Source organism: Moschus berezovskii, chromosome 1 (assembly GCF_049115385.1).
Source record: "Moschus berezovskii isolate FMDL1 chromosome 1, NW_MosBer_1.0, whole genome shotgun sequence".
NCBI lineage: Eukaryota > Metazoa > Chordata > Mammalia > Artiodactyla > Moschidae > Moschus > Moschus berezovskii.
This window is the reverse complement of record NC_142460.1, coordinates 88,080,452-88,096,541: the sequence shown is the minus strand read 5'-3', so window position 1 is coordinate 88,096,541 and position 16,090 is coordinate 88,080,452. Positions and strand designations below refer to the sequence as shown.

Below are 16,090 nucleotides of genomic sequence, written 5' to 3'. Positions count from 1 at the left end.
GATGTAGGATGGACCACAGTGTCCCTGTATATCAGGGAAGTTTCTGTCCTGAGCTGCATTCAGTCCACACATATTGCTTGGGCACCTATTATGTGCCAGGCAGAGAATGCTTCTCTCAGCCCCAGCCCTGGACAGGTAATGAGTTTGCTGGCCTGGACTGACCTCCAGACACATGTTACTGTGTTTCAGCTAAGCCTCACCTAGAAGAGTTCTGGGAACTACGTGCATTGGGACAGAACAAAGGGGATTAAGAAGAGCTCTTTTTTGTCTCAAGTCTGCAGGAGGATGTGGGATCTAGTTTAGGCGAAAGGCAGTACACAGATATGGTGAGGTGGTGTTGGCCAGTCACGGGGTGGGACAGGGGAGTACACATATGATGGTTCAGGAAGTGAGAGAAAGATTCCAAGGCAGAAGTTGGGAGGCAACAAAAAAAGTTCCCTATTTCACTGCTTTGTCTAGAATATTAGTGGTGATCAGGGCACCAGGAAAAATGCTGATAGGTTTTCTGGTGTCTAACGAAGGTTGTTCATGGAGACAGTCTCATGCAAACCTGTAGTGAATTTACTCAGTATCAGGCTTGTTCTAGAGGTTGTGAGAGAGTGTAAAGATGTGCAGGCCTTGATCCTTAACCCAGAGCTAAAAAGAAAAACAGAGTGTCCACAAATAGCTACCATTCAAGCTCCAGGCCAGCATGGAAGGTGGACTCATTCATTTCCTCCCAGCACAGATGAGAGTCCTTGCTCCAAACAAAGCAAAAGATGCCATAATTTCCATGGAGGGAGGACTAGGTTGGCCTCAGCCCAAGTTCAGACGCCAGTCCTTTGTTTTCTGCCAGCTTGTACTGTGACTGGCCAAGCAAACATGCTGGATGGGCACTGCCAGCTGAGTGACAAGACAGTGAAGGCCAGGAGCAGGATCAGCCACCCAGAGCCTTGACTGGCCTCAGGGTGACACACTGTTTCAATCAATTCTCAGGGCAACAGAACCTGAAGCTCTGCCCTTAGAACAGCTATGATTACCTGGAGGTCCTTGGAGGAATAGGGTAGGCTTATTTCCTGTTTCACAAAGTTTCTGAACTGCAAAATAAGAAGTTTGCTGGGAATTGACAGTATCTGAATTTTAACTTCTGACAGGTTGTCTCATGATATGCTTGAGAGCAGTGGAGAAATGTGGGAATACACATTCATACAGATACTTGGCTGTGCCCCAAGGTTGTTCATTCATTTAACAAATATTTTTGGAGCCAGGCCTTGTGCGAGGTGCTGGGAATAGAGTGATGAGCAAAACCAGAAAGGACTCCTCTTCCTATAGTTGCTTATAGGTTAGTAGATGAGCAGGATGATGATCATACAAATAAATATAAAATTACAATGATGACAAGTGCTACAGAGGAGAGCTTCATGGTGCTTGGAGGGCCCATAATAGGTCTAGTCTAAACTGAGATTTGAAGAATGATGTGATAAATTAAAGATGGACACATATTCTTTGCTACTCCTCCCTCCTACCCCTTTGTTACCTCTAATTTCCTCTCCTTGAGTCTGGGCTGGCCTTAGAGATTTGTTTGACCAATAGAGTGCACTAGAAGGGATGTTTAGGACTTCTGAGGGTAGGTCAAAAGAAGCCTTGCAGCATCTGTCTTTCTTGGAATGTGGGGCTCAGAGCCACTATCCAAGATGTCCCACTACTGAGACCACCATCATGGAAATGCAATGTGTAGGTGTTTGGGTCAACAGTCCCAGCTGAAACCAGCCTTCCAGCCATTTCTGCCAAGCCACCAAACATGTGAATAAAATCCTGAATCCTTTAAATCAGAAGTCAGCAAACTGCAGCCTGAAGACCAAATCAGACACCACCTATTTTTACGAATAAAGTTTTGTTGAAATGCAGCTATAATCACTACTTTAATTATTGTCCTTGACTATTTTTTGTACTGCAGTGATAGAGTTGAGAAGCTGTGACAGAGATCATATGGCTTGCAAAGCTGAAAATATTTTCTATCTGGCCTTTTATAGAAAAAAAAAATTACTGACCCTTGTTCTAGATCAGCACTATCCAATAGAAATATAATGAAAGCCAAATATGTAATTTTAAAATGTCTGGTAGCCACATTAAAACATTTAAAAAGAAACAGGTGAAATTAATTTCAATAAGATATTTTATCTAATCTAATATCTAAAATATTATTTCAATATGTGATCAATATAAAAATTATTAATGACTATTTTACATTATTTTTCCTGTACTAAATCTTCAGAATCACGTGGGTATTTTATACTTACAACACATCTCATTTAAGATGAGCTACATTTCAAGTAATCAATAGGTACTACATTTTAAGTAATCAATAGGTGCATGTGGCTAGGGGCTACTGAATTAGATAGTATACATCTAGACTAGCCCATTCATCAGCTAAGTGACCAAGTTGATGCCATGAGGACCAGAAAAATCACTCAGAAGGCTGCCAAAACTTCTGACTCATGTATTATGAGAAAGAGTAAAATATTCATTGTTCTAAGCTGCTAAGTTTTGGGGCAGTTTCTGATGCATCAACAGGGAAGCAGAACAGATTGAATAGGTGCTAAGTAAGTGAAGGTTGGTGGAGTGACTTGGAAAATGCTAGGCAATGGGACTAGCATGTGCAAAGGCACTGAGGGCACATGAGAGAAGGTTGATGTGGATAGAGGGGCAGAGGACAAGATTGAAGAGGTCAGCAAGGGCCAGACCACGCTTATCTTATGGGTCAGTTAAAGATCTTGCTCTTTATTCTGAGGGCAACATGAATAGCAGAGGAGTGACATAATCAGGTTTGCATTTTGAAGATGACTGCCTACTGTGTAGCAGATGGATAGTAGAGAAGCCAGGGCAGAAGGCACCAGACCAATCAGTTGGCTACTGTAGTCATTTAAGTGAAAGAAGATGGCTTTTTGTTGTAGGTTGTGGTGGCAAAAATAGATAGAAATGGATAGGTCCAAGCAGAATTTAGGATTATAACCAACAGGATATGGTGGTGGATTAAATATAGGGGATGAGAACAAGGTATTGATTGATTCATTCACTCAACAACTGAGTATCAGGAATCATTCTTGTTTAATAGGCTGATACTAGGTGGGTACTGTGGGGCTCTCTGTTTTTTACTTTCTCATTTTTACATGTTTAGTAAAACTATGAATGAAAGCACAGAAGTCATACTTCTGCTTTCAAATGTGCAGATGTACATAAAAATGTGCACAAGAATAAGCCAGATAGCTATTGGTCAGTTGGTCAGCTGAAAAGAGAGTCTGATACTAGCATGCTACATCTCAGGGTACACATAAAGATCTACACTTAAGTGAAGTAGAATAAGTAGATAATAGAGAAGAGCTTATCTGCAGTAAATATAAAAATCATACAGACGGTAGCGTGGCAAGGCTAACCAAAAGTTAATCCGCTGTTAGTGTGGAATGTGGTCACCATGCTCTGTGCTAATCAGACCACATCATTTGTGGTATGACATTCAGTGAGGTCTGTTATACTTGAATGACCATGGCAAGTTAGAATTTATCAAGGGATTCACCAGGGAATAATGAAAGTATGTCAAATGAGGAACAATCGAAAGGCCTGGGGGTAACTAACTTGAAGCAGAGAAACCTGCAAGTGCCCAAAGCGGTCTGCAAATATTTAAGGGCCCTCCCACAGGAAGACACTTGCACTGTTGTTAAAGGGACAGTAGTTCCAATACTGAAAGATACAGGGAGCCAGATCTCAGCTTCAGGTGATGAAGAACTTTGAATAGAGTGCTACAACCAAGGACTGGACTTTGTTGTGAGATAATGAGCTCCTCATCACCAGAACTGCTCAGGCAAAAGTAGAGTAATAATGCAAAGGAGACATTTTAACAGAGATTCTTGAATTGAGTGGGTGGTTGAACTGCATAACTTTTAAGTTTTCCTTGAAGCTGCTCATGTATGGATGTGAGAGTTGGACTGTGAAGAAAGCTGATCGTCGAAGAATCAATGCTTTTGAACTGTGGTGTTGGAGAAGACTCTTGAGAGTCCCTTATACTGCAAGGAGATCCAACCAGTCTATTCTAAAGGAGATCAATCCTGGATGTTCATTGGAGGGACTGATGCTAAGGCTGAAACTGCAATACTTTGGCCACCTCATGCGACGAGTTGACTCACTGGAAAAGACTCTGATGCTGGGAAAGGTTGGGGGCGGGAGGAGAAGGGGACGACGGAGAATGAGATGGCTGGATGGCATCACCGACTCTGTGGACATGAGTTTGAGTGTACTCCGGGAGTTGGTGATGGACAGGGTGGCCTGGTGTGCTGTGATTCATGGGGTCGCGGAGAGTCGGACACGACTGAGTGACTGAACTGAACTGAAGCTGCTCATTACATTCCCAGAAAGGAGGGAAAATAAGGGAGAAAACCTGGACACACCCACCTTTCCAGGGAGAAAATCTGGACACATCACTTTTCCCTACCCCCACCCAATTTCATTCCTCCAAGTTTTAGCATAGTATATAGTCACAAAGAGTCAGACACAACTGAAGTGATTCAGCACAGCACACAGAGTATGGTGGTCTTCCCAGGTGGCACTTGTGGTAAAGAATCCACTTGCCAACACAGGAGACATAACAGACTCAAGTGCGATCCTTTGGTTGGGAAGATCTCCTGGGCATGGCAACCCACTCCAGTATTCTTGCCTGGAGAATCTCATGGACAGAGGAGCCTGGCAGACCATAGTCCATAGGATTGCAGAGAGTCAGACATGACTGAAGCGACTTAACACACACACACACACACACACACACACAGAGTATGGTACGTTTAAAGGATCCCAGGTCTGTGGAGGACCTTCTGAGTTGACAAGTGGTTCAAGGTTTCAAAAGAGATAGAGAACAGCAAGTAATCCTATGGTCCAGAAGGGTGGGGTGAAGATGGTGATATCTAACCTGGGACTTAAAAGTAGGTCAGTTTTGCTCTCAGAACTGTACCCTGGTGATAGGAACAGAGTGAGCTAGGAATGTTAGTGCTTTCTTGAGAAAGTCAAATTCAGTTAGAGCAGATGAGGCTTCTACTCCATGCTCCCAGCCCGCTCAGTCTGATCCTCCCACTCCAGAGAGCTGCCAGCCTAGGCCATTGTGTAAGAGAATCTTTCTCAGAGAACATCCATCTTCCTTTCATATTAGCAAGTTATTGATTGTCCAGAACTTGATGTGGTGGTCATCTGCCTCTGTCCTTGAAAGGCTTGGCAGGCTTCCAAAAATTCTTCCCTGGACAGCCCTTCAAATAGATTCCTGCAGAAGTACTATCCTAAACATTCAGTTAATGTGGCTCAGGGAACGACTGCCTCCTGATGAACTCCTTTCAAATGTTTGATTGAGTTTAACTGAATACGTATTTCAGCCATATTCTTGAGATACACACACGTATAAGAAAAGGATAGCTGAACATGGCCTAGAAAGTCAGATAAGGAATTTATATTTGTTTTGATAGAAATTGGGAGTTTGGGATTAATAGTGTGGGAGCAAAAGAGTTATATAATGAAAGTTTAAAGAAAATAAGCCTGTCAGTGGTCTGAAGGTGGCATTGAGGGCTGATGTGAGAGTGATCAAGAAAGCCAATATTAAAAGCTTATAGACTTGAGATGGAGAGGCTGAACAAACTTAGGGGAAGCAGGCATGACAGGAAAGAGATGGGCCTGAGTAATGCCTTGATGAAAATGTGAACATTTTCTGGTGTCTGATGGACATGGGAGATGACTGGTACTGATACACATCACCCATCCTCAGCTTTGCTTTCCTCGAGCTCCCTCACCAGCCACATCTCCTCGCTGAGGCTGGATCATATGTCTGACTTGGTTTCCAGTCTCTTCTTAGAGCAAATCCCTTTGGGTCCTCATTGGTGGAGAATTTTCTTACCTAACACTACTTTCATTCATTAACTGTCATCTTCCTCACCCATTTGGGAGCACAGTGTTTCCATACAGGTACAAAGAGGGATAGGTACAGAGAAGAAATGTCTAAGTAGGTTCATGAGGAGCAGGGGGATGCTTTTCTTCATTTCCCAATATTGTACGTAACTAAAGCATTAAAACTAAGAGTCCATTCCCCTCACTTGCCCAGAAGAAGGAACATAAGATGGCAATAGTAATTATCCTTTCCCATCCCCCAACAGCAAGTCTGTGTACAAGACAGATACCCAGTTTTTCTAGTCATATGCAGAATCGGACCTTTCTGAGTCAAGAAATACTGTTTTTTTTTATTTATCAATGGTTTTGGAAACCATTTTCCCCCTTTTGCCAAAAAGTTCTTATGGGTAAGCACCATGCAAAATTTTTTCAAGTTCCTCTCTCTGAGTCTGTGCACATCCAGTCAAGGGCTCTGCCTGCCATGAATAAGACCCACAGAACTTACCAAAAGGCAGTCATGCCAATTCTGGCCCCCTAAGGAAGCCCCTTCCTGCTCTCTCAGAACCAGAATCATGGTTAAAAAGAGAAAACCAGTGTTTCAAGGGCACAGTCTGAGGGACATCCCCTTCTCCCCCATTCCACATGCTAGCCCTACCCTGATGCTTGGAATTCCCAAATTACTCATTCCTTGGGTAAAGGCATTTTTGAAAGCCCCTATTAAAATGCAAATGCTAGCTGGAAAGAAGAAATGTCTTTTGTTTTTAGCTGTTAAGAGTTAAGTTTAATTCCTCTAGGAAATGGAACTTGGAAAGAAATCATACTCATGAAAGGAAGCAGAACAGGGAATGGGACCTCTCCCATCTTGACTGGGAGATGGCAAGTGCTGGATACAATTTTCTTTGTCTACGTATATTCAAAATGGCATTTCTCTACCAAACCCAGCCAAAGTAAACTATGATGGGCAGCTCAGAAAGCCTCTGCATTGATTAGAGATGACGACAGGGGTCTAACAAAGGGTTAGGTGTTCAGTCTAGGGCCCTGTCCTTCCTTGCCTGACCACGAAAGGTGAAGTATCCATACTTACTTGCACCCTGAATGACTCCAGAAACTTCCCCACCACCTCCTCATTTGTTTCAGACATACTTGTCTTGTTCTATGTCCTTATAGCTTCCATCTCCTGGCCCAGAGACCCCTAATCTCAACTCCTACCTCTATCTGATTTTTGAAACATGGTATTTGAACCTTGAATTTCTTCTAAGGAATCTAGCTTAGCCTGTCTTTTCACCTTTCAAGTTCTCTCCACTCCCCACTCTAGCCTCAATTCCATGAAATCCAGTCCTCACCTCCATTATGAGGGGACATCTGTTATCTTGGAATATTGTAGTAACCAAAATATCAAGCTAAAAACATAGTTCTCAGCCGTGAGCACAATCACAAAACCAGTTCGTCTCTTCAGAGCATTATTGCTACATAGTCATTTTCAGTGTGACTATTTAATTGGTACTGGTTTCCTGTTAGGCTAGAAGCTTCAAGAGAACAGGGGCCATGTCTTTTTATTCTCCTTGTTAGAAACCCAGGACCTGAGACATAGTAAGGATTCAAAAGATATATTTAGGGCACGTGAATGAGCAGAGCTTTATAAAAGCTTTCATTATACACAGGATAGCTCATGTAAATAGTAATATCTGTAACAGCAAACAGAAAATATCACACTCTGAACTTGTGCATATAATTAGATATTTTAATCCAGAGCCTGAGTCCCAAGACTGAGGTTGGGAGGAACAGGTCGACTCCTCAGTTCTTACAATTTGAGGAGTGGGAAGTTCCCTTGGTCAGAAATTATTTTCACCTGTCTCTCCAGAACCTTCAATAACTATTAGTGGAGGCACTATTTTAAGGCTATTTGCAAATGCAAATAAGTTCATGGTATACAGAACACGATAAACCACTGCCTGGGCTCTTTTTGACCCAGGACTACTTCTTTCCAAATAAACTATCGCTCTGGTGCCAGGAGGGGCTGATATTGGGATGGGGCACTTGGATGGGAAGAAGAAATAGGCAAAGGTTTCTGGACAGAAGGAGGGAAAGACCAAACAGGAGAGCGGAGGCTGTTTCAGAGTGTGTAAGTTTGGTCCCCGGCCTCTGGACTTTCCACTGGCACAAGGGGCTCGGGAAGGGCCAGCATGCTTGGATAGCTTCTCCTGGAGCATAGCTGCTTGGAGGCCCTAGCACTGCAAGGCCAGGAGTGGCTGCCAGTTGTTTGGTAAGTGGTGCCTTCTATTTCCTGCCTGTTATGTCTCTCAGCTCATCAAAGCAGACAAAGGGATCCGACTGGAAGAGACACATTTTTGTCATGTCCCACCTCCAATGTAGACAGTCCAGGAACAGAGCCTGATGGTCAAAGGATTTAATCACATACCCCTCACCCCTTCTTACCCACTCCCTTGCTGGTTGTCAGCCCCAACTTTGAACATCTGCCCCAGATGCAGCCTGACCCCACACCACACTCCCCCAGGCACACGAGCCTTATGAGAACATACCTGTCACAAGTGCCCATCCACTGCAGCTCCAAGAGACCAGAGGCATAAGCCCAGTGGCATTCCCAGGGAACACAGAAGCAAGGGATCAAGAATAAATGAAGAGGAGCCTTTGTGAGCTCCCCATGCCTCCTAACACTCCTTGTAGAGAGAGAAACAATGTTCAGGGCTGAGGCCAGATCTCAAATGCAGAAAGGGGAACTGACTAGAGAGAAATAACACCACAGACAGGGGCAGTGTTCTCTCTGGTTCCAGATAACTTCTGCTGGCAGGTGGGCATTTCCACTGATGAGAATGACTACAAACACACTCCTGAGAGCTAGTGACTGTAAAGCCCTGAGGAAACCCCCCGAAGACAGCCCAACCACAAACATGGCAAAGACACCTTCCCTGACAGATCACAGAGGTCCATAGGTAAAAAGAATCAGCTCAGTTCAGCAAACGTTTTACTGGGCAGCCACATGCCAGATGCTGTGTCTGGCTGAGCAGGGCTGCAGGAGACAGCCCTCAACCAGAGAGCTCAGAGACAGCTGGTGCTTCACCTGTCACCTTGCCCCAAATCACTCACTGAATACCATGCCATGAATCCTGCTAGCAGTCAATGAACACACAGAGTCCCTATTTTCAGATTATCTTAATCTAATCCTGGTTGTCCTCGCCTAGAATATCTCTATTACCTTGGTTCACTATTCCTGGAAGTGGATGGTACTCTTTGTTTTGGCCACACCAGGTGGCAGGTGGGATCTTAGCTTCCCAACCAGGGATCGAACCCATGCCCCCTGCATTGGGAACCCAGAGTCTTAACCACTGGACAACCAGGGAAGTCCTAGTGGATGGTACTATTGAGTCTGGGGAAGAGTCACAAGAAGAAGTATAAAAGGTATGTGAATTCCATGTAGATCTTTCCAAACTCAGTGCTTAGGCAGAAACAGGCTTCACATATATAATCCTGCCCAGCACATGGCTTCTTTTTTCTGACCTTATCAGGCCTTACAACACCCTCTGCTCAATTTGGGGGCAATTATGTGCCTCTTCATCTGCAGCATTAGAGTCCAGAGGAGAGACAGCCTGCCTCTGAGCAGGGCTCCCCCTTCTCTTAGAGACTGGTGGTGCCATGAGGCTAGAGACGTTGAAAGTGACAAAGTGAAAACTGCTTGATGTTGTCTGGGTGGAGGAGGTCCAGGGGAAGTAGCACCGGTTTTATCACTGATGGTCAGTCCAAGGTCAAATCTTGGCTTGATCCACTGGACCCTGGGCAAATTATAGAATATCTCCCAGCTCAGTCTTCTCATCTATGAATTGTGACTAGTAATAGCTTCCTTGCTGTGTTGTTGCGAAAAACAAACGAGGTCTTGCATGTAAATAACCTGGCACATAGCATACTCTGCTGCTATTTAGTCTTCACTGCTTTCCCATCTTCTTTTTGGACTTTCCAATCCTCACTTTGACCTTTCCACTAAGATCTTCCTTCCGTCACTGGAAGGATGATCATTCTTCCCCCAAGCAGGTTGTAAACCCCTTCACCTTCCACTGTGGCCTCTCAAAACCTGTGTGGGTCCTGGGCCCTCACTCACGTTACTTCCCCTCAGCCACTTTATGTACATACCTTGGAAACTTCATCCTTTATTCGAATAGGCCTCACCTGGGGTTTTCCTCTGGATTTTACAATCATTTGGTTTTTAATTTGAAAGGGTCTATTTGGTTTCCTTATTGTAACACATGAAATTACCCCACCTATCAGAGCACAGCAAATTAATTCATATTCCATGAATATGAGTTTTCAAATTTTCTTCTCTTCCTTGTACTCAGCAATCAAAATATAAGACTGACTAAATTGGAAAGTCCTACTATCAAAACATTTGGAATAATATTTCCCAAACTTCAGTCATTCTGGCTACTAGTCTCACTTCAAATCCATGCAAAATCTGTATTATTTTTTGTATAATTTTTTTCTCTTAACTTACTTTAAGTAAATTTGTTTAAAAAGGAATCCTTATGTCAATATTAAAAAAATTTTAAAGCAGTATCATTTGCCATAAATAAAGGATAAGTAAAAATAACAAGTCACACTAGACTTTGGAATCAAAGATATGTGTGTTCAAATGCCACCTCCTATAGTTAATAGCTGTGTGTTCTGAGGGAAGTGACTTAACTTCTGTGAATCTTAGTTTCCTCACAGAAGTAATGCAAAATATCTTCTAATCTCACTGTGAGGGTCAGATAGGATGACATAATTATACACATAGTACCTAGCACAGATTGTGGCATGTAGTAGTTCCCTTTAAAAAAAAAAGTTTTGTTTTTCTTTTCATTTTCTGTTTTCCATATCCTTTCTTTCATCTGCTTACTTTAGTTCTTGCTTACACCAGCCTCCTCCAAAGCTGTAACATAGAAGTATAGGGAGATGAGGCAGGCAGCAGAAATAAAGGACAATACAGTGTCATGGAATTCTTCTACTCCATGACTTAGAGATGCAGAGTTGTTTCAGTCAGTTCAGTTCAGTCACTCAGTTGTGTCCGACTCTGCGACCCCATGAATCACAGCACGCCAGGCCTCCCTGTCCATCACCAACTCACAGAGTTCACTCAAACTCACGTCCATCGAGTCGGTGATGGCATCCAGCCATCTCATTCTCTGTCGTCCCCTTCTCCTCCTGCCCCCAATCCCTCCCAGCATCAGAGTCTTTTCCAGTGAGTCAACTCTTCACATGAAGTGACCAGAGTATTGGAGCTTCAGCTTTAGCATCAGTCCTTCCAATGAACACCCAAGACTGACCTCCTTTAGAATGGACTGGTTGGATCTCCTTGCAGTCCAAGGGACTCTCAAGAGTCTTCTCCAATACCACAGTTCAAAAGCATTAAGACCTCAGAAGTCATTCCAGTCTCTTACTCAAGCAAGGAATCCCCTTGATATCATCTCTGATAGATGGAGGTCGAGTCTTTGCTTTTTCACTAATGTTGGAAAACTCACTATCTGATGAGACAGTTCTAAGAGAAAAGCCTTCTTCATAATAATCCCACTATCCACCTTTCACTCCTCACTCCCAGAAATACAATCTACCTGTCCCTGTCATGTTTTCTAAAACTACCAGAATATATGTATCTATGCTGCTGCTGCTAAGTCACTTCAGTCGTGTCCGACTCTGTGTGACCCCATAGACGGAAGCCCACCAGGCTCTCCCCCGTCCCTGGGATTCTCCAGGCAAGAACACTGGAGTGGGTTGCCATTTCCTTCTCCAATGTGTGAAAGTGAAAAGTGAAAGTGAAGTCGCTCAGTCATGTCTGACTTGTAGTGACCCCAGGGACTGCAGCCTACCAGGCTCCTCCATCCATGGGATTTTCTAGGCAAGAGTACTGGAATGGCTTGCCATTGCCTTCTAAAGCAAATATTATAAATTTCCTTAATAGTCTTTTCTTGCAACTAAATATAATCAGCTGTTCCTCGTATGATTTGTTCTCCAGAACCATAATCAACTGGGGCTTCCTAGGTGGGGCTAGTGGTAAAGAACCTGCCTGCCAATGCAGGAGATATGAGAGATGCAGGTTGGATCCCTGGGTCAGGAAGATCCCCAGGAGGAGGGCATGGCAACCCACTCCAGTATTTTTGCCTAAAGAATCCCATGGACAGAGGAGCCTGGTGGGCTACAGTCCATAGGGTCATAAAGAGTCAGACAGAGCTGAAGCGACTTAGCATACACTCACACTTGCACCCTGATCAACTCAGTGGCTGTCACTCTGGCACCCATCTCCCTGAGTTTGTCAACTATCTTTTTGCTCACAGAATGAGACAGGCAATGACAAGATCACTTTTGTAAATGGGTCAGAGATCAAATTAGTCTGTATACATTTCCACTGGGAGGTTGGCCAACCATGACTTTTTTTTCACATGTCAAGTCAGATCACCACACTCTGGTCCCATCTTGTTTGTGTATCAGTATTTGGGGCCAGTGTTCAGCCAATCAAAATTACTTTGAATCCCACATGTTTCATCCATTGTTAATTAGCCATCCTTCCAAGCCCGTGCCACTTGAAAATCTTATAAGGAGGCCTCACCAAGGCTCATCAGAGCCAAGGATACAGAGGGCTCAACAGTGATGGTGGTCAGCAGTTTCAAATGCTGAGTAGAGGTCAAGCAAAATGAAGATCAGTTCCTTGTGTTAATGAGGAGGAAGTTGCTGGTAACCTCAGAAATCTGCCTTCTGTGTGGGGCTGCTTCCTCTACTGCCTCCCTCCCAGATGTCCTTAGGTCTGAGGAGGCCATGGCTACCGGGAAAGCAGCAGGAGGGGAGTGGCTTATAGATAGTGGCTAAGTGGAGGAAATGGACCCCTTCCCCATGTCCTTGCCCAGCTTTGCTCAAGAGATGTTCCTTTGGGACCATGTAGTTAAGGTCTACTCTGGGAGGCAAAGTTAGAAACCTGTGGCATTCGGAAACATCCAAACACTTAGCTGAATTTTCCAGTTCCAGTTGTATTCGTTGTTTTATACATATGGCTTTCTGTGGCCAGGGGTCAGGAGGCACTCTAAAAGCATTCCAGGTGGTGGTGGTGGTGGTTCTGATACTAGCCAAATAGTTTCCACAAATAATTGTAGAGGCATAATTTATTGAAATGTTAATTAGTGTTTGTTTTCTGGGCTTCCTTGACACAGAGATTTTTTACAGAGGAGAAAGCAGAAGAGACCTAAAGTCAAAGGCACTTTTGGACTTTTGTGAAAGCCCCTGGAAAAGACAATGTAGGTGCCCTAGAAGGTGAGAGACAAGACAGAGAGTGCTTTTGAGATGCAAAAGGAAGGGAGAGAAGGGCAGAGGTGTGTGGGGCCTGTGCATAGTGGGATGCAAGCAACCCACACACTGCCCCCAAAGGCACAGCAACCTCAGGGGAGATGGTTCATGCAGGAGACCCACCCTCAGTGAATGACCTCATTCCCCACTGTGGAGTGGGGGCAGAGAGCTGCCAGACTTCACAGACCACTGTGGGCTGGAGAAGAGGGAAGCTGATAGCAACCAGTACAGAGCAGGACTTCCACCACTCTTTAGGCACCAGGTAAGCTTCTGAATTCTGCCTGGGCCACAAGCAGGGGAGGACACCCCTGTATGATCAATCTGGAAGGAAATTAGTCCTGAATATTCATTGGAAGGACTGATGTTGAAGCTGAAACTCCAATACTTTGGCCGCCCAATACGAAGAACTGACTCATTTGAAAAGACCCTGATGCTTGGAAAATTGAAGGCAGGAGGGAGAAGGGGATGATGAGATGGTTGGATGGCATCACTGACTCGATGGACATGAGTTTGAGTAAGCTCTGGGAATTGGTGATGGACAGGGAAGCCTGGTGCTACAGTCCATAGCGTTGCAAAGAGTCAGACACAACTGAGTGACTGAACTGACTGACTAACTTGTCTAACTGTCAGAGTGGGGGCTCGCAGGTGGGATTAAAAAATAAGAAAAGTGATGATGTCTTACACACTTGGACTCATGGACAGATCTTCATACCCTATGTGTAATGTAATCCATGCATGGGGGCCCGGGATTGAACTGTAAACACAGTTTCTGAATTGTTCTTTATTTAGAACCTCTGCAGCCCAGGGTTGGGTCCTATTCTTATTGCCAGCCTTGCTGCACAACCTCTAATGATGCAGGAGAGTTAGCCATCCCAACGTTTGACTCTACTTTTAATGAAATTCTGCTGGGTTCACAGACAGGTTCCCTAACACCACCTGAGAGAGAGAGCATAAAACACTTGCTATGAAATTTATGTCTTACTGCTGTTGTAAAATTGTCTTTTTAGAATCCTCCCTACTTAAGGCATAAACACCCTGACCGCAAGAGAAAGAAAAGACAAGACACAGACTAGAAGAAAACATTTGTAAAACACAAATCTGATAAAGGGCTGGTATCTAAAGTATACCAAGAACTCTTAAACCTCAAATATAAGAAATCAACTCAATTTAAAAATGGCGAAAGATCAGATCATACAAAAGTCATCAAGGATATACTGACGGCAAATAAGCATATGAAAGGATGCTCAGTTTCATATATCATTAGGGAATTGTTGATTAAAACAACAATGAGCTACTAACTACATACCTGTTGCTGCTGCTGCTGCTGCTGCTAAGTCACTTCAGTCGTGTCTGACTCTGTGTGACCCCATAGACGGAAGCCCACCAGGCTCCCCCGTCCCTGGGATTCTCCAGGCAAGAACACTGGAGTGGGTTGCCATTTCCTTCTCCAATGTGTGAAAGTGTTAGAATGGTTAAAATTCACCAAAATGACAGTGCCCAGTCTGATGAGAACATGGGGCAACAGGAACTCTCATTCATGGCTGGTGGGAATGAAAGGTGCTTTGAAACAGTTTCTTATAAAACGTAACAGTTAAACCTACCATATGACCCAGCAGTCATGCTCCTAGGTATTTACCTGATGAACTGAAAACTTCAGTTCTTCAGTTCAGTCGCTCAGTCGTGTCCGACTCTTTGCGACCCCATGAATCACAGCACGCCAGCTACACCAAAAACCAACACACAAATATTTACAGCAGCTTTACTCATTATTGCCTCAAACCAGAAGCAACTAAAATGCCCTTTAATAAGTGTATGGATAAGCAAACTGTGATAAATCCATACAATGAGATATTATTCAGTGATTAAAACATGAACTATCAAGCCACAAAAAGACAGGGAAGAACTTTAAATGCATATTTTTTGATGAAAGAAGACAGTTTGAAGAGACTCTATACTGTATGATTCTGGCTAGATGACCTAGAAAACACAAAACCGTGAGAGACAGTATGAAGATCAGGGGTTGCCAGTGTCCGTGAGGAGGGTGAACAGGTGGAGCACAGGGGATTTTGAGGGCAGAGAAACTGCTCCGTGTGATACTATAGTGGCAGATATAGGTTACTATAAATTTGTCAAAATTCATAGAACACAAAGAGGGAGACAAAGCATAGAAAAGAATGATGATAGAAAGTATTAGTTGCTCAGTTATGTTCAACTCTTTGCAGACATGAAGTTGTCTGCCAGGCTCCTCTGTCCGTGGGATTTCCCAGGTAAGAATACTGGAATGGGTAACCATTCCCTTCTCCAGGGATCTTCCTGACCTTGGCATTGAACCCAAGTCTCCTGCATTGCAGAAAGATTCTTTACCATCTGAGCCGCCACGGAAACCCCTATTAGAAATTCATCAAAATTCATAGAACATAAAGGGGGAGACTTAAGGTATGGACTTCAGATAATAATATATCAATACTGGTTCATTAATTGTAACAGATATACCGCACTAATGCAAGATGGTAATAATAGGGGAAACAGTCTACAAAACAGTGGTCATATGGGAATTCTCTGTATTATCTGCTTAATTTTTCTGTAAATCTAAAACTATTTTAAAAATAAAATCTATTAATTAAACACACAGACGTACTAACCACATACACTGATTCCTGGTAAAGCAACCAAATGAATGTTGTGACATTTTAGAGGGCTTCTAGACTAGTGAGTAAGAAATTAGCATCAATTTCACAGTCCAAAGGTTCACTTCTCCGTGTTGCACACTTGTAATCAGTTGCCACACATAAAATGCTGCAGTGGAAAATCTCCAGTTTTGTATTTCTGCCTTCTATTTTGACATTTTTTTTTTCATCTTTCTGGTGTGAAACTGTAG

The 16,090-nt window shown here is 43.6% G+C and overlaps 1 protein-coding gene across 6 annotated transcripts in view; it reads right to left on the bottom strand.

Annotated features, from left to right (window-relative positions):
- The window catches only part of CD86 (CD86 molecule), a 67,970-nt gene that overhangs the window by 38,188 nt on the left and 13,692 nt on the right, over positions 1 to 16,090 (bottom strand). For 2 of the 6 annotated variants that reach the window (XM_088837505.1, XM_088837500.1), the window contains exon 1: positions 8,436 to 8,622. The exons of 2 other annotated variants lie outside the window; for them this stretch is intronic. In XM_088837505.1, the coding sequence (XP_088693631.1) occupies positions 8,436 to 8,452 (17 nt within the window). In that variant the 5' untranslated portion in view covers positions 8,453 to 8,622. Of the gene's footprint in view, positions 1 to 8,435; positions 8,624 to 16,090 lie in introns of those variants that run through there. 2 more of the 6 variants (XM_088837513.1, XM_088837495.1) reach the window with 2 other exon arrangements.